The 18557-nt window shown below is 47.4% G+C and overlaps 1 protein-coding gene across 4 annotated transcripts in view; it reads left to right on the top strand.

The window, feature by feature from the left end:
* PHGDH (phosphoglycerate dehydrogenase) overlaps positions 1 to 15648 on the top strand; it is a 52401-nt gene extending 36753 nt beyond the window's left edge. For all 4 annotated transcript variants that reach the window (XM_081307448.1, XM_081307446.1, XM_081307445.1 and 1 more), the window contains 7 exons: positions 3585 to 3717; positions 4213 to 4361; positions 6057 to 6209; positions 10166 to 10298; positions 11479 to 11609; positions 14277 to 14517; positions 15330 to 15648. In XM_081307448.1, the coding sequence (XP_081163574.1) occupies positions 3585 to 3717; positions 4213 to 4361; positions 6057 to 6209; positions 10166 to 10298; positions 11479 to 11609; positions 14277 to 14517; positions 15330 to 15484 (1095 nt within the window). In that variant the 3' untranslated portion in view covers positions 15485 to 15648. The remainder of the gene's footprint in view (positions 1 to 3584; positions 3718 to 4212; positions 4362 to 6056; positions 6210 to 10165; positions 10299 to 11478; positions 11610 to 14276; positions 14518 to 15329) is intronic.
* The last annotated feature ends 2909 nt before the right edge of the window (positions 15649 to 18557 follow it).

Genomic DNA, 18557 nt, shown 5'->3' with positions numbered 1-18557 from the left:
CTGGTTCCATAATTTGACTCTTGTGAATTGCACTGCTATAAACATGGGCATGCGTGTATCGCTACAGAACACTGACTTTAATTCTTTGGGATAAATGCCAAGGAGTGGAATAGCTGGGTCATATGGTAGTTCCAGTCCTAGTCTTCTGAGATAACTACTCCATCGTGGATGCACTAATTTATAACCTCATGAATGCTATATAAGGATTCCCAAACTATGGAATGTTTCATGAATTTGCATGTCATCTTTGTGCAGGGGCCATACTAACCTGCTTTGTATCGTTCCAGTTTTAGTATATGTGCTGCCTAAGTGAGCACTGAACCTTTTTTTTTTTTTAATTTAAGTTTTGGAATAGAAGGGATATGGGATAGAAGGGAGTGTGACCATTGTAGTTCTCCATTAGAGCCCCTTGAATTTGAAGGCTTTTTTCTTTCCTCCATCCTGTGCTGAGCCAGCAGCACCCTAGAACTAGAAGAAGAGCCTCCCAGGGTGTCCTGAAATACCCCTGGAGAACTGCTTAGAAAAGGTGGTTTCCTCCTCTGTTGCTCTAACATTAAGAGTCTATGCTGGGGCCAGGGCTGGGGCTGCCACTGAGGTGGGGGAATCCTTCTTATTTCTCCCCAAGGATCCTCTCTGGGAATAATCTTTGAAAGGCATGTACTTGAAAGTGCTCCAACTTCTGCATCCTGTAGGACATCTCACCTTTTCCAGGATAGATAGGACACTGGGCAAGCACATGACTTCTGGACCTGATGTCATTTTTTCAACTCCCCAAACATATGCTAGGCTATTCTCTCCTGTGTAGGAACCCTAACTGAGTTCAGCTACTTTCTGTTCTAGTTATCTCATGGGAAAAATGAGAACAAGGCTTTTTTTCAACCAAATTTGTTCCCCGTAGTTATTTATCTGCAAATAAATGAGATATTGTCTCTGTGAGAAAGAAACTGAGTGGTGCCTTGCCAACCACTAGGAAGATGCTTATCTGCTCCTCTCCCAGGCTGCTCCCAGCAGCTTCAGGCACCTGCTGGCTTAGCAGAGGCACTGGGCCAGGCCAGCACTGCAGGTTCCTTCCTCCTCCCAGTCTTGGCTCCTGAGAACAGAACAGGCCAATAGGTTGCTGTGAGCTCCTTCCGTGAGGCTGTCCTTTTCTTCTCCTGCCTCCACATGAAGGAAAAAATACATCTGGATTAGAGATGAATGGGGATGTTGTTCAGTGTCAGCAGACAAAGAAGACTTGTCAGGGTGAAGACAGGGATCCTCCCTCCTCCCCACTTCCTTCTCCGCACCAGAAATGAGGAGGTTTCACATAAAAGGGAATGGCAGTATCTGATTAGGGGTCCAGAACTTGTATGCCCTTGGTGCCCTGTGGCCATGGTCCTGGTAGGCCCCAGGAAGCAGCCTCAAATGGACAGCAGTGGTTGGGTTGGGGCTGTATGGCTTTGCTCGGCTCATTCCACAAGGCAAATAATGAAATGTGGAATCCAAAGGCTTTGACGTATGCATAAGCATTTTTATTTTCTTCCCCAGCTGTTCTGCATTGGAAATGAAAGTCTTCTTTTCCACTGTATTGTAAAATAATTCTTATGTTCCCCTAATTCCAAAAGGAATCTACAAACCCGTATAGTTGAGAACTCAAAAGAGCAAAGGAGGGACCTAATTCCTCCACCCAGGGAGATCAAGTACTATGCTGTTTTTTGTTTTGTTTTTCTTTTTCCTGTTTTTTTAATACTAGATTAGCTCTGAACATTCTCCTCTCAGTGTTAAGGGGAATTTTTTTTTTTTTACAAGAAACTTTAAAGGATTGAGTATTAAAGCAGCGGGTGGCTGAAGTCATTCACCCACTCTTATTTGGGATTGAGGACCTAGGTCCAGAGGGGCCTAACACTTGCTTTGATATGTGGTTGGTGCCTCTGAGGCAGGGCTCTGGATTACAAATACATCCCTGGGGTGCTGCAGGCCTCCCCTGGCATGTCGTCCCCCTGCCTTCTTGGATGTGGATGCCTTTCAGACTCTTATGGCTCCTCTACCTCTTTTCCCCCAGTTGGTATTGCAGACAGGGTCTGAGCTCCTGGAGGGAGCCCTGGAAAGGCCTCTTGGGTAGATCAAGTAGAAAGTGGATAGATCTTTGCTGTTGTGAGAGGTAGAACTTGATACCTGGTTGCTGACTCTGCCTGGCTGCTTGCCCTGGCTTGGTAACCTTGAAAGCATGACCCTTGCTGAGGCTGGCATGTTGGGCACCCAAGATGCAGGAGACACGTTTTCACCTGGCTTCACCTTTGCTTTCTCACATAGGGTGATAGCCCTCTGATGGCTCAGATTCAGGGAGAGTGCCTTCTGTGGGTTCCCTGTGCTGAGGGGAACCTTGCTGCTATCTCCCATGACAGACACTGGGCTCCTGTCACCACTCCCCAAGTCCTCGTGTTGTCCTGTGCCCTTTGCCCACCTCTTCTGTTTGCCCAGCTTCCAGCCACTTACACGAGGAGGGCAGGCTTCTGGAGTCAGAATGCCTGGCTTGTGTTCTGCATCAGCTGTCACCTCTCTGCCTCATTTTCTCCCTTGTAAAATGGGAAATAACAGGCCCTAGCCCATCAGGAATGAGGTAGGTGAAAACCCCAGTGAGAGCTTAATACAAATATTTGTGTGTATTAGCCAGGAGCATGTGCCCTTTTTCCCATCTGAGCTTTCCGTTGTCCCACCACTGACATCTGGTGCCAATTTCATGAGGCTGCTGTAGTTGACACCTGAATTTCCTACCTGCCCCTACTTCCTGGGAGTCCACGTTCCATTTCAGCGGCCCCAGGTAGGATCCTCTTTGGGGGGTTCCACATCTTCCCTGGCCAGCCTAGACCAAGGTTGTCTCAGGCTTCCCTATCCCTGGTGCTTTTGTGTCTCAAACTTTCCTCCCCCAGATGTCCTTGCTCCCCATCCCAATCAAACCTGCCCTGTTAAAGAACTTGCCATTAGTCATTTATACCTCCGTGTTGTCTTAGATGCCAAGTGATACAAATTGTGCCATAAAGCCCTACTAAAAGAAATTTCAAAGAAAGGTACTGTTTTTTCTCTGCTGCTGTCAGCTCTGATATTTCAACCATGTCCCCAGTGACACATCTTGGTGTCATTCCTGATCCTGTCTGCACCAGTGATGCCCTCCTCCCTCACTTCTTCCTCCCTGTCTGAATCCTAAGTGCATCTGTCTGTTTCCTGGACCTGTATGCCTTCCATCTGCGGCCGCCCTTTCCTTGCCTGGTACACCCTGTGATGACCTCATGGCTCCCCACGTGATCGTGGTCCCTCACTTAGGGTCCCTGTTTCAGGGTTTCCAAGCTCCACCTTGCCCAGCCACACCTGGAATGCTCTAGTAACTGCTTGTAGTTGGAGCTTTTCTCTGGCTGTGCCCCCTCCTAGCTGCACAGTCCTGCTTCCCATGGTGCTAAAGTAGCACCAGGCTCGTTGAGTTGTCATCAGAATTAAACTGGAGGACGTTTTGTATGTAGCAAATGCTCAATAAATGGTAGCTGTTATTAATAATGTCAGTATCCAGATTTGATAATGACGCTTCCTTCATCTCTCTCACTTCTGATCAGACTATAGGGTACGATCCCATCATTTCTCCAGAAGTCTCAGCTTCCTTCGGTGTCCAGCAGCTGCCCCTGGAGGAGATCTGGCCTCTCTGCGATTTCATCACTGTTCACACACCTCTCCTACCCTCCACGACAGGTAGCGTGCCTCTATCTTATGGGTTGGCCACAGAAGCCACAGACCAGATAGAGTGGACCCTCTGCAGATGCTGCTGAGCCGGTTTGGGAAGGGGCCCACCAGGTCCTGCAGAACATGGTTATGCAGAGCATTTGTCAGCTGCTCCTGATGAGATGAAGGAGGGGTGAGGTAGCTGGAAATGTACAGGTGTCTGGGTAAGCTGATTGTATGAGCAACTAGTGACCCGTGTGGATTTCCCATAAGGCCCCTGCAGGCCATTCTGATTCTTACATGCACTTGAAGCACCAATAGCTCAAGAACTCCTAGAATATTTCTAAACTGGGTCCAGGACAGGGATTCCACATCTAGGAAGAGGTGAGAAGACAGAGGGAGCTTTACATCAGGAAGAGAGGCCTCTGGGGAAAGAGCTGGTTCAGGGGAGCCAAGGCCTCTGCAATTGTGCCTCACATGAGACCCCACATCGTCACAGCAGGCAGGGTCCTCTCTTTCTTCCAGGCTTGCTGAATGACAGTACCTTCGCCCAGTGCAAGAAGGGTGTGCGTGTGGTGAACTGTGCTCGAGGAGGGATTGTGGATGAAGGTGCCCTGCTCCGGGCCCTGCAGTCTGGTCAGTGTGCGGGAGCCGCACTGGACGTGTTTACAGAAGTAAGTGCTTGCAACCCAGGTCTCACGGGAGGAAGCGAGACAAGGAGCCGAGAGGCCAGGGCCAGAGAGAGCCCAGCATTTTTCAGGAAGTCTAGCACAGAGTGTCTGGCATTAATGGTAAATGAGAGAAACTGTGTCACCAAGAATACACCTGTCTGGTTTGAGGAACTTGCTAAGGAGCAGCCATTCTGTCTTCTGCAGAACACAATGTTAGTTTTTTGTTGTTTGGTTTTATTTTGTTTTGGTACTAGGTACTGAACCTCGTGTCACTCTACCACTGAACTACATCTCCAGCCCTTTTATTTCTTATTTTGAATTAGGGTTTCTCTAAATTTCTGAGGCTGGCCTCAAACTTGATTACAGGCATGTTCCACCCAGCAAAAACTCCTGTTTTAAATAGGACCCAAGTCCTGGTCTCAGACTTCTTTGCCTGCTGTCATATTGATAACTGGGAGGAAAGACCATGTCAAATCAGTGAGGTTGAGGATTTGGGGAAGGGAGAGAACAGCTTAATGTATTGTTACAGGTCCCTGATTTAAGTGCAGTCCTGTGGCCAAGAAAACAGTTCACCCTGTATCCATTGGCATTCCTCTTCCTTTCCTCTTTCCCAGAGAGGAACAGAAGCCCAAGGACAGTGGCAGTATTCCCTCAGGGTACCTGTGATGAGTTGCTCTCCCACCAGAAGCAGAAGCTCAACCTCAGCAGGTTGAATGCAAAAGAGTGCATTTCCATAGTATCATGGCTCCTAACTATGACTCAAGAGAGAGCATGTACTTTGGAACAGGCATTTGTGGTGTACAGGTTACTAGCTGTGTGGCTTTGGCAAATCACTGACCCTCTCTGAGTCCCTGTAGCACTCACTGACTATTCCTACCCTTGAGTGCACAGTGCATTTGGATTTGTACTCCTGGCCATCCATCTCTCTATTGTGGGCTCCATGGAGGAGGCGGCCCTCTTCGTATGGCCATCCTCTTTAATGTAGTACCTCTGCTGTCTCCAATGTCTTTGTTCCAGCTGCTATTAGGTGGCTGGAAACAGCAGATCCCTAGGGAGAGTGCCCAGAAAAGAAGAACCCTAAGTCACTTTCCCAAGGGCAGTATTCTGCTCAATGATTAGAAGGGGTGGAAGGGGCACAGGAGTGAGTGGTTGGGATGGTACCAGTGGGCAGCCTGTCCTGGTGAGTACCAATGCTCTTACGTGTGTAAGGTGCCTGTGAAGAGCAGGACGTTGTGCTAAGAGCCCTGCAAAACACACAGATGGTTAAATGCTATAAGGATGCCAGGTAGGGGTGAGTTACAGGGAAAAACCCAGCAACAATAGAATGATTGCTTCCACTGGTTGGGAATATCAGAGCCTCTAGTGTTCAATCCCCACAACAATGTGATCTAGATAGTGTTCAACCATTTCATGGATAAGGAAACTGAGGCGTAAAGAGATGGAGGATTTCCCCCCAAGGCACCTGGGTGGGAAGTGGTGGAAGTGAGATTGGAATCCACAGTTTCTGCCCTGCCCACTCTGCTATGATGTAACATTCATGGGGAAGCTGGTAAAGACTCCAGGGGCCACTGACAAAACAAGTAGAAGGTGGTGCAGCCCCTGCTTTCCTCTCCTACAGCTTCCCTTGTGCCCAGGAGCAGCCCCAAGGGGTAGGGTCAGCCCATTGCGGCCAATCTAGAGGCATCTCTTTCTGAGCAGGAGCCACCACGGGACCGAGCCTTGGTGGACCATGAGAACGTCATCAGCTGCCCCCACCTGGGTGCCAGCACCAAGGAGGCCCAGAGCCGCTGTGGGGAGGAGATCGCTGTCCAGTTTGTGGACATGGTGAAGGGGAAGTCTCTCACAGGGGTTGTAAGTATCACTGCGTGGGGCTGGGGCCTAGAGGCAGAGGGAGGAGACCCGGAGAGAGTCATGGTGGGGGTGACAGCAGGGTTGGGGTGGGGGTGAACAGATTCGTCCCTGGGGGCTGCAGAGGAGGGAATTCGCTTGAGTCTGCTCTCATCGGGACAGGGTGGGCAGGAGCTGCCTATCTGCAACCTTGAGAGTTGAGACCTTGGAGCAGGGAGCCCAGTTAGTGCTGTTATATTGTAACCCTGCTGCAGATTGTGGCCCTTCCCAGGGCTCAGCCTCCAGAGAAAGAGCCTTTGTTCTCCACATGCCTTGGGAACACCAGTGTTGTTAGGGTGACATAGCTGTACGCAGTGGGTGGTGAGGGATGGAGGTGGGGGGAGCCTGCCCAGAAAGTCCCTGTGGGGAGCTGGCACCCTGTAAACTCCCCAGAGCACTCTGCATCGTGCCCAGGACCAGAGTCTCACCCTGCTGTGACAACTGCTCTCCTCAGCTACCAGTAGGAACCCTCCCTGCCAGCTGGCCCCTTGATTTCCCCAAATAGTGGCACAACATCCCCACTTCTTTGCTCAGTCGGGCCCTTCCTGGCATACGTTTCTACCCCCAAGCCTCTCCTGGCTCATAGCAAGTGTGTCTGGATATTCCTTCAGTTCTGGTGAATACCAAATACTGCCATAGCCCTTGGAGGACTTGCTTGAATGAGGAAAGCATAGCTCCTTTAAGGGGCTCACCTCTCCTTCGCCCAAACCTGCTTGGCCTTTCCAGCACCACCTCAATTCTTTCATTAATTACATTCTCTTTTGTTCTAAAGCTTCACAAATTTATATGTTTGTGGGTTTAAGTTTGTTTGTTAATTAATTTTTGGTGGGGCGGATACTGGGGATTGAACCCAGGGGTGCTTGACCACTGAGCTATGTCCTCAGTCTCTTTTATTTTTTATTTTGGGACAGGGTCTTCCTAAATTGCTGAGGATGTCACTAAGTTGCTGAATTTGACCTTGAACATGTGATCCTCCTCCTTAGCCTCCCGAATCACTGGATTACAGGCATGCACCACGGCATCCAGCTTGTATCTTTACTTTTAATAAATCTGAAGTTCCCTGAGGACCAAAAAAACCTGACTTAAGTTTCTCTGCAGCTTATATAGGTGGGCCCAGAGCATATAACAAAACTTGGAAAAAGGCAGTGGATGAGACTTAGTATGGGTGGGAGTGAGGGGTTCCTGGCCTTCCTGGTTGACCCTCAGCCTGGTGATGTTTGCTGGTGAGGACTGTAGGAAGGGCACCCTCTTTTCTAGGTAGCCCGACTCGCTAAGCCACCCAGCCCTCTATGTCCTGAGAGAATTAGGGTACTTCTGCCATCTGGCAAACCTCCTGCCCATTCATTCTGTGGAAATCAGGAGGGATTCTTAGGCCAGTTATTACAGATGTGATGGTAGAGGCTGGAAAGCCTGTGGTGGACACAGCATGGGGGTCAACTAACACACTAGACCTGCCCTTGTTCCGTCTCCTCCCATATTGTATTGGCTCCTCAGGCTGGAGCACACTTACCCACCTTCTTACCTACCTACTAGGCTTCTGAGCAGGTTCATTCTTCCCAGGTGACCCTGATTGGGACACAGGCTGGGGCATGGTTCCATGTCCATTGCCAGGCAATCTGGGTGAGGCCTGACCCTCTTAGATCTTTTATAAAGCACTTGTCTGCCCTCCCCGTTGCAGCCCTTGTGAGATACTTACCTTATCAGTAGGGAGTGGTGACATTCCATGGCTTTTCCTCCCTGGGACTCCCTTAACTCCACCAAATGGAACCACACAATATCTCCATCTAAACCTAGCAGTGAAAACCTAGTTAAACATCAGCACATATAACTATCCACCCAAAGTGGCTGATTAGTTTTAAGAAGGCATTTGTAGCCAGGCGTAGTGGCTTAGCTCAGGAGACTAAGACAGGAGGATCACAAGTTCAAATCCAGCCTCAGCAATTTAGGCATTTGGAAAGCGACATTTTTGTTGCATAGGAGGTATTTTCTCCCTAATTCTTCACTGTATCATCTCCAGTTCAGTTCTGCCCTCATCTTAGCAGAGATGAATGCTAGGGTCAGGTTGGTGTCCAGAGACACCTGTCTCTTCCCTGGTATCCTGCTTGTTCTCTAGAGATTGAGGACTGTCCTGTTATTTCATAGATCTGCAATGAGCACCTTCCCAGGGCTGGGCTGTGTGGGCCCCACATAGAGGACAGAGGAATGAGGCATGGTGTCTGTTTTGGGGGGCTTCTTGGTGGCATCCAGTTCCTATTCCAGCCATGGGCTCCTGGCCCGACTGTTGCATAGTTTTCTGGCCCTCTTCAGGAGCTGCTCAGTCTCTGGTTCCACTTTCTCACCCATTGCTCTTCTTGTGTCTCTGCAGAGAGGATAAAGAAAAGTCCTGTAGCAGGGAGCCCTCATACCAGGTTGCCTCCCACCCAGATGGGTCTCCAGTGTCACTTTCAAACCTGAGACTGTCACACTCTTCTAATGATATATTGTGTGTGCATGTGTACTAGGAATGGGACCCAGAATCACTCTGCTATTGAGCTACCCCATCTCTTTTTTTTTTTTTTTTTTTTTAAAGAGAGAGTGAGAGAGGGAGAGAGAGAGAGAATTTTTTAATATTTATTTATTTTTTTATTTTATCGGCGGACACAACATCTTTGTTTGTATGTGGTGCTGAGGATCGAACCCGGGCCGCACGCACGCCAGGCGAGCGCGCTACCGCTTGAGCCACATCCCCAGCCCCACCCCATCTCTTTTTTGAGATAGGTCTCACTAAGTTGCCAAGACTGACCTTGAACTTGCCATCCTCCTGTTTCAGCATCCTGAGTCACTGGGATTGCAGGTGTGCACCACTGTGCTTGGCTACTCTTCCAGTGTCATCTTTATGAAAACACATAAAACCATCATGTTTTCATCTCTTTACATCTTGTAGTTGCCTATTCAATTTGCATCAAACTCCGCGTTTCTCATACAATCGTTCTCAGATGGTTCTCTTCACGGGTTGCCTCCATAAAAGTGGCAATTATCTAACTCATAACTTCAGCACCTTGAACCACTAAATGGAATAGAAATTCCTTCCAAGGACAAACTGGCTTTGTTATCAGGCCCCTGCTGGGGACCCAACCTGGCTGACCCTCAATTTGGAACTCTGTGGCTGGCTCCCGCAACTGTGCAGTACGCGCTTGACACACACTAATTTTCAAAGCATGATAGGATCTCACAACAATATGAATCTAGCTTTATAGATTGGGATAATTTATCATGGTATTTAGTGATAAAATAGACATTTTAAAGAAAAATCAAGATAGAAAATTTTTAAATGGAAGACAAATTAGAAATGCCATTCCAGAGAGAACCACCATTCTACTTTCAAGTCATCTGTGACTCCATATATTTTGTTTAAAAATTTTTTAGGTGTACTTGGACACAATACCTTTATTTTATTTATTTATTTTTATGTGGTGCTAAGGATTGAACCCAGGGCCTCATACGTGCAAGGCAACCGCTCTGCCACTGAGCCACAATCCCAGACCATTCCATATGTTTTATGTCAAAAATCCACCTTTATTGTGCTGCCCAGATCCTTCCCCAGAATCGGACAAACAAGTCTCCCCTGGAGAGGGACAGGGCCAACTACTCGGTGAAGGCAGAGGGGCCTCTTTTCCTCATCTGTCCATTGTGTGGGGTCTTAGCCTTTTGTTTCCATTTCTAGCTCTACAGCTCTCCTCACCTATAGGGTTAAGTCATTGTCTTCTAGTTGGTGGCTGATGGAAGTTGTCACCCACCAGCCATCCAAACATGGATGGCCCTACGCCTCTTCTCCCTGCAGAGCTGGCTCTAGTCAACAAAATCTCGATTTTGTATCGGAGTCGGGCAGGAGTGCCTGACCTGCCTCTTCGTGACTTCCCCTGTACCCCCTTTCTCTGCAGATAAATGCACAGGCTCTTACCAGTGCCTTCTCTCCGCACACAAAGCCTTGGATTGGTCTGGCAGAAGCTCTAGGGACGCTGATGCGAGCCTGGGCTGGCTCCCCCAAAGGGACCATTCAGGTGGTAACACAGGGTGAGTCAGGATCTGGAGGCATTGGAGAAGCATGGGTATGGAGTGGCACAGACCCATCCCTATTGGGTGTATCTGCCACTAGCCTCAGAGGTGATGGGAGACTCAGGTGACTTGGGCCCTCCTCTCAGTACAGGTCACTTAGTATAAAGGGTAGGGGAGAAGGGTGGGCAGTACCAAAATTCATTGGGAAAATAGATTTAATTTTGATAAATTAAGTTTATGTAGTAATTTTAGGACAGAAAATGTTTTGGGTACAAGAGAGACCTCCACAGAGATGATTTAATGCAAGAGAAAATGTGGGACCCGGTACAAGGAGTCCCAGATTAAGCAACAGTACCATTTGGTTCTGGTTTTGACCTGTTGCTTATCTGCTGGGTGACTCCTTCCTTTGAGCCTTGATTTTTTTTCCACAGTGAAGTGGGAGTCCAGGTGGTTGTGCCTGGTGAGGCAATGGGGATATTCTGTGTGGTGTGACTCACCAAGGTGGGCTCTTGTGCAGTCTGAGGGTCCTGGGCGGGGTGTTTGCTTAGCTGTGGAGAGGGAATGAGAACACTGCTGTCAGTCTGTCCACCCCCAGGCTCCGGCTGGCTTTCTAGCAGCTCCACTGCTGTACAGATATGGTTGAGTGGCCAGGAAGGGCTCCAATTCCCTTGACGCTGCAAAGGGTTGTTTTCCCTCACAAACTGTTGGGCACCTGACACTTAAGGTGAAATTATGGAGTTGGGGGAGTTAGACCCAGAGCATTGGCAAAAACACCAGGGAAAGAGAGCCAGGGGATCCCCAGCCAGACCCCAGAGGAAACAAAGTAGTTGCCCCTTTCTGCTCATTTCTTGAGGCTTGTGAGGGTCTGAGTACCAAATGATGTAGGAGTCGGGAATTTTCCAAGTCTCCTGGGAGACCCATAGGCAGGCCAGGGTGGCCAGTGGAGTTGGGCTGTATTTTGGAGAGGAGTTTCTCAAACTGGCCAAAGTCCTGGTTTCCTGCCTCAGACCCAGGTATGTCTGCCTTGCTGGCTCTGAGTGATCTCTGCAGGAGAGGCAGAACTATCTAGTGCAGGCTGCATTGGGGGTCCTCAGGGCAAGGAGGATCCTGTTGTAGTTCAAGGTCCTGTTGTGGCCTCCTGCTCCCTCCTGTGATGCTTATCGAACAAGGACTTAGCATCGCTTTCCTCTGTCCCTAGGAACATCTCTGAAGAATGCTGGGAACTGCCTAAGCCCTGCAGTCATTGTCGGCCTCCTGAAAGAAGCTTCCAAGCAGGTGGATGTGAACTTGGTGAACGCCAAGCTGCTGGTGAAAGAGGCCGGCCTCAATGTGCGTCCCCCTCTCTCCACATTCCCTGCCAGCACTGCTCTTCGACCCCACCTTTCTAGAACTTACTCACAACTGAACTCCTGGGGTGGAAGTGCTGCCTTCACCCTTACCTGTGAGGGGTGGCCATGATTCCTTCATCTGCCTCTTAAGAGGAGCTACCATCTGCCTCTAAGCATTGCTGAAGGAGCTGAGACTCAGGGATCAATAAATAAGAGCTCTGTGAATTGGAGAAAGTTTGCTACCCATGTTTCACAGCTCAGGAAAATGAGAAGCTGGGCTGAATCTGAATGGAGGCTTAAAGATGGCCCAGTGTGTTCCAACTCAGATTCCATCCGGTGCACCTTATACCATAGCACCCATTGTGGTTTTTTTTGTTGTTGTTTTTTTTTTCCTCCCACATTTTTTTTTTTTTGGTATTGGTGCAGTACAGCTGTGTATAATGGATTTGTTGTTACATATTTGTGAATGCACACAGTAGAACAATATAATTTGACCAATATCATTCCCCGGCACTAACCTCCTCTTGTCATCCCTCCCAACCCTGGTCCCTTTCCTTTACTGATCTCCCCGATGTTCATGATATCTGCTCACACCTTTCTTTTCCTTTTTCTACTCTAGCTTCTGCATATGAAAGAAAACATGCCCCTTGACCTTATGAGTTTGACTTACTTTGCTTAACATAATGGTCTCTAGTTCCATTCATTTTCCTGCTAACGATGTAATTATAGTTTTGTTTGCGGCTGAATAAAACTCCACTGTGTATACATACCATGTTTTTCTTAATCCATTCCTCCATTGTTGGACACCTAGGCTGGCTCTATAGTTTGGCTATTGTGAATTGTGCTGCTATTAACATGGGAATGGGTGTATCACTGTAGTAAGATGACTTTAATTCTTTAGGATAAATCCCAAGGAGTGGTATATATCAGGGTCATATGGTGGTTTCATGCCTAGTCTTTTGAGGGACCTGCATACTGATTTCCGTAATGATTGCACTAATATATAATCCAACCAGCTGTGTAAAAGTGTTCCTTTTTCTTCACATCTTCTTCAGCATTTATTATTTGTATTCTTGATGACTACCATTCTTACTGGTATGAGATGAAATCTGGTGTAGTTTTGATTTGCATTTCCTCGATTACTAATGATGAATATTTTTTTTCATATATTTGTTGGCCATTTGTTTTTCTTTTGAGAAGTGTCTGTTTAATTTGTTTGCCCATTAATTAATTAGGTTATTTGATATTTTTGGAGTTTAAAGTTGTTTGAGTTCTTTACTCTAGATAATAATCCTCTGTCAGAAGAGTACCTAGCAAATATTTTCTCCTATTCTGTAGATTCTCTCTTCACATCCCTACTTATTTTCTTGGCTGTGTAGAAGCTTTTTAATTTGATGCCATCCCATTTATTAGTTCTTGGCATTATTTCCTGAGCTTTAGGGGTCCTATTGAGAAAGTCATTGCTAGTGCTTAAAAGCTGGAGTATTGACCCTATATTCTCTTCTAGGAGTTGCATAGTTTCTGGTCTAATACTGAGGTCTTTGATCCAATTAGAGTTGATTTTTGTGCAGGGTGAGAGATAAGGGTCTAGTTTCGTTTTTCTACATATAGATAACCAGGTGTCCTAACCAATTTGTTAAAAAGGCTGTCTTTTCTTCAGTGTATGCTTTTGGTACCTTTGTCAAACATCAGATGTGTGGGTTTGTCTCTGGCTTTTTTATTCTGTACCGTTGGTCAGTTTTATGCCAATCCCATGCAGTTTTTGTTAATATAGCTCTGTAGTATAATTTGAAGTCGGGTATTATGATGCCTACAGCATTGCTTTTTTGGCTTAGAATTGCTTTGACTATTCTGGGTCTTTTATTCTTCCAAATGACTTTTTAAGACTTTTTTTTTTCCCTGCTAGTTCTATAAAGAATGTTATTGGTGTTTTGATGGGGATTGCAGTGAATCTGTATATTGCTTTCCATAGCATGGCCATTTTTTCTATATTAATTCTGCCTATCCATGAACATGGGAAGTCTTTCCATCTTTTGAGGTCTTTACCTTTTTTCTTCTTCAGTGTTCTATATTTTTTTTATTAAAGAGGTCTTTTGTCTTCTTGGTTAGATTTACTCATAGGTTTGTTTTGTTTGTTTTGAGGTTATTGGATAGCACCCATTTCTTGATTAGCTTGCAAATTCTTGGGGCAGGCATCGTTTGCTGCTTCTCACAACTTTCCTTTGGCATCTTCCCCTCTGCTTCTCTTTTCAGATCAAAGTCTGTTTCTCAGCTGGTGGGAGCTGGCAGGGAGTAGAGCTTCTGTGATCCCTCCCGGCTTCTTCCCTCCACTTCTATACCCCAGGAATGAAGGAGTCAGAGCAGGAGAGTCATCCTGGGTCAGCTGGGTCCTCACAGCCCTGCCTTCCTCCCTCTCCCCAATTCCCACCCCTCTACTAAAACCCTGCACCTGGTAAATCTCTTTGCCCTTCCTTTGGAGTGGTCATTAACTGTTCTAGGACGCTAATGCTCAGGGGCACAAGCTTTACCCCTATTTGCCCCTACCCCTGAATTGCTGAGCCTTTTGGCCAGGCTGGAGCCCTGCAAATGGATGATTAGATTGAAAGAGAAATGTTGGGTATGATGCAATCAGGAAAAGTAATTGTGCCTCCTTGCATTCTCTCTGCAGGTCACCACCTCCCACAGCCCAGCTGCAGCTGGGGAGCAGGGCAGCGGAGGAGAATGCCTCCTGACTGTAATCCTGGCTGGTGCTCCGTATCAGGCTGTGGGCTCCGTCCAGGGCACCACACCTGTGCTGCAGGTGCTCAATGGCTCAGTCTTCAAACCAGAAGTGCCTCTCCGCCGGGGCCTGCCCCTGCTCATGTTCCGAGCTCAGCCCTCCAACCCTGCAATGCTGCCTACCATGATTGGTGAGGAGGGATTTGGGTGGTGGGGTTCGCCAGGGTTCTTAAGGCAGAGGTGAGGTCTGCCCTGTGATTGGGCCCTGCAGATCTTCTTTTGATCCTTCTCCATGCATTAGGGAATGTCTGGCTCTCTACCATACAGAGGATCTATCTTGCCAATTTATAGAACAGTTAGGGCAGATACAAAGTTCAGAGAGAGAAAATGCTTTATCTAAGCCTCAGAGCAGTGTGGCAGGGTTGGGACCAGAATGCCCATCTCCATCCTGGCCATGAGTCCCAAGATTGCCATATTAAGCACCTGCTTGCACCTGCCTGCAGAGCCATGTCCCATGAGTTCAGAGCTTTTGAGTAGAGATTTCCTTCGTGCCTATAAGCCCTGGTGGCCAGCCTAGCCACAGCAAAACCTATCTGGGCATCCTGTCCTATACTTGGGGCATCTCAGACCTACCTCAGTCTCCTGGGGCCTGTACTCCTGGGGTTTTGAGCATGTCCAGGGCTTTCTAATTTCATCATTCTTGCCAACTGCCCAGAGGAACTTTCCCTGTTTTTCTCCCTTGCTGTTGGCCTGGCAAACAGCAAGTCAAGAGCTATATAGTTCTTTGCTGATATGCCTGATGGTCAGAGTGTGCCTGAAGAATCTCCGAAATAATCAAGGGAGGCTGGGCAGATGTTCTGTTGCTCCTTCCATCTAGGCTCCTCAGTACTGAGACCAGCATCCTCCCATTGCAACTTTGATCATAGAAGCCTGACTTCTGACTGCTCCCAGTTCCTCACTTTCCCCAACGCTCTATGCCAACAAGGGTTTCTTTTACTTCTAGGCCTCCTGGAGGAGGCAGGTGTGCAGCTGCTCTCCTACCAGACCTCGATGGTATCTGATGGGGAGACCTGGCACGTCATGGGCATCTCCTCCCTGCTGCCCAGCCTGGAACCATGGAAGCAGCATGTGTCTGAGGCTTTCCAGTTCTACTTCTAACCCTGGGGCTCCCTGGTTCTGGCCTCTGAGGCTTCTCTAAAGAAAACTACTCACTGTGAACCATTAGGAAGGGAGATCCACATTCCTAGGGCTGACATTGCTGCAATCCTCTGACCCCTGCAATGTAGCATCTAATAAAGAGCCTCCCCCAAGTTCTCCATGTATCTTTTTGGTGTTGTTATTCTTAAGAGCCACCAGAGGGCATCCGTGGCTAGCTATAGGGCTTGGTTTTGGCTGCCAAAGGGTAGCAGGTGTGGAAGAAGTTTGCAGTGGACAAATGCATTGCTGTGGTATTCTGAATATATCCCTCTCCTATTTAAGGTTATTCAAAGGTGTTTCCACAGGAACAAAGCTCAGGATATTTCAGATTCCCATGGTATTTCAGATCCCTTCCTTCTGGAAATATCTGTGCACATTAATGAATAAAATTCATCAAACAAATGTCGCACTATGTGCTAGGAACTGGATTAGTTCCTAACCCAGCTTTGCTTTAAGAGAAATCAAAACCCCCATAGAAATCTTCTGGTGGGAGGGGCACAGCCTGCAGCTCACTGGACCTATGCAGTTGTGTGGGAGATGACCTTGAGTCCCAAGAAGAAGGCACTTTGGAGGATGTTGGTGTCTCAGGGCAGGTGTTTGGAAGAATTCCACAAGGGGAACAAAGTGTGTGTAAAGGTTTGGGGGCATGTGGATATTTGGCAAGCTCACAAAGAGAACTCAGAATAGTTTTTTTTTTTTTTTTTTAAAGTGATTTTCACGAAGAGTATGGGCTTCTTCATGCAAAAATTTTCCTCTTGAGAGCTTTTCTGCCCCAGTAGTTCATTCCCAGGCTGCCTGCTGAGAAGGCCTGGCACTGGGCAACTGCCTGGGTTCAAAGGAAGCAAATTCACCACTTTAGCCTCCTTAGTTCCACAGGATTGAATACCAACCACAAAGGCTCTGCTGGCATCTTCAGTGAGCTTGGAATGTACACTGTGGCCTTAATGTAGCAAACCTTGAAGTGATGAGCCCACACAAGAACAGAAGGTCAGCTCTGTGCAGTTCCTTGACCTGGAACATAGTGTTAATTCTCCCAAGCCTGTTTCTTTATCTGTAGGAGGGATAACAAGGCTTTCAAAGCTGCAGTGACAGATTGATGGGTTAAGAAGTAGTATGTGGGTGCCTGGGACACATGGTAAACATTGGTTTCTTCATTCCTATGCCTTCCTGACAATAGACAAGCAGGTCTCAATCTTACATGGAACCCCACAGACCAAAGAGCCTTCCACAGGCCCTCATGGTGATGGCATCTGGCCCATCTAGACACTGGGTGTCCTACCATCAGACAACCCACTTCCTCCTATTGGAAAAATATCTGTGCTTCACATGGCATCTGTCAAGGTCACACACTCTCACTGATGACTGGAAAAACAGGCTAAGATGGTCAAGATCATCATTCAGTTAAATTGAGCTAAATTTTCAACCCCTTAGTCTCCTTGCTGAAAATCCCTAGATAAACCACAGTGCACACGAAGGTGGTCAGGACAATTCTAGAAATCCAAATGACTTGAGCATCTCAAAATGTCTTCTGGATCATGAATCACACAAGAGTGCATGGGCAATTTCATTGCATCACCTGGCTGTTCACATAACCTCTCCTACGTTTAAAAGACATTGATTTATCCCCGCTGTGCACCATGCTAGAATGGAACCCAGGGCCTTATGCATGTTGGGCAAACACCCTACTGTGGAGCCCTATGCCAAGCACCAGGATTAATTTTGAAATCCAGCTGGTGCTACATGGAGGATGCCATTAACTCTTTTGTGTTACTCTGGCTTGTGGCATCTCTGTACCACCTAACTTTAAAATGGAGTTTCACTCTTGTATATGTTGGCTGGAAAGCAGAAATTTCCAGAAGTTTAATAATGGAGTCAGAGCAAATGCTGGAAGGACACAAGGGAACTGGTTTCAAAATAACTGACTCCTGAGGCTCTGAGATTCAGAAATAGCTATATGTGTGCACAGTGCATCCCCTTAGATACCTGAAGTTGCCTCATGGACACTGGATTGGGCCCATTCTTCACATCTGTCTACATATAACATTTGAGCATTTTCATTTAAGATGAGCATTCTAGTCTAATACTCCATCCTCTTGTACATCTTGCTGTAGGTCACTCCTGAGTGATGCTTTGCCCACACAGGCAAGTTCTTTTGTCTGCCGGGTATCAGCAGATCTTTGGGTGCACATGGATTGGAAACTCATGAAATAAAACTCAGACATATTTTTATTTTATTTTTAGACAGGGTCTAAGTTGCCCAGGCTGACCTTGAACTTGTGATCCTCTTTCCTGAGTTTCTGGAGTAGCTGGGATTACAAGTGTATGCCACCACACCCGGCAGATGCCAGTTTTAATGAAATGGATCCTAGAATTGTTGGAGGAAGGCTTAGGGCTCAGTATAAGAGATGGTTAGAAAGGTGAGTGGAGGGGGACCAAAGATATGTGTGGTACAATGGTGGTGACCAACAGTGATGACCAAGGCCATCCTGAGTGCCCTGCATGTGATCCAAGGCTGATATTCATCTGGTGTACCAAGGCAGTGTCCACTGATATTCTGTTCCCTGATGGGCCAGTGCCCTGATATTCTGGTTCCTAAATATTCTTAAGATCATTTTTGGTTGTGTTCAAATGATCCATAGTGGAGGCAGACCTGGCCCTAGCACTGAGTAATGGGGAAGTCCTGTTGCTAAGAACTAGGGAGGCCTTTCCAAACACCAACAACCTACAGAGAGCCCCAGCCTGGATGGAAGGTCAGGCTAAATTTTGTCCATCTCAGAACTAAGGTAACATGGACTTTTCTCCCTTGAAGACAGACGCTACTTCAGAGATCTTAGGAAGGGCCGTAATTGTTCTGCCAGAGATGGCACGAGGATTGAGAGCCCCTGAGCAACTTTCTGAGGGGATACAGGCAGTAGGGAGTATGAGGAGCTGCTGCTAACCAGCTGAGCTGGTTAAAGAGTCTTCCAAGAGCACCTGACAAGGCCTGGGCAGTAACAGTTGATGCTGGATTAGCTACTCAAACATGTCTATCATG

This window comes from Spermophilus citellus (assembly GCF_964194105.1).
Source record: "Spermophilus citellus genome assembly, chromosome: 9".
In the NCBI taxonomy this organism is placed as follows: domain Eukaryota; kingdom Metazoa; phylum Chordata; class Mammalia; order Rodentia; family Sciuridae; genus Spermophilus; species Spermophilus citellus.
The sequence above is the reverse complement of the archived record's forward strand: the minus strand, read 5'-3'. Positions and strand labels throughout refer to the sequence as shown.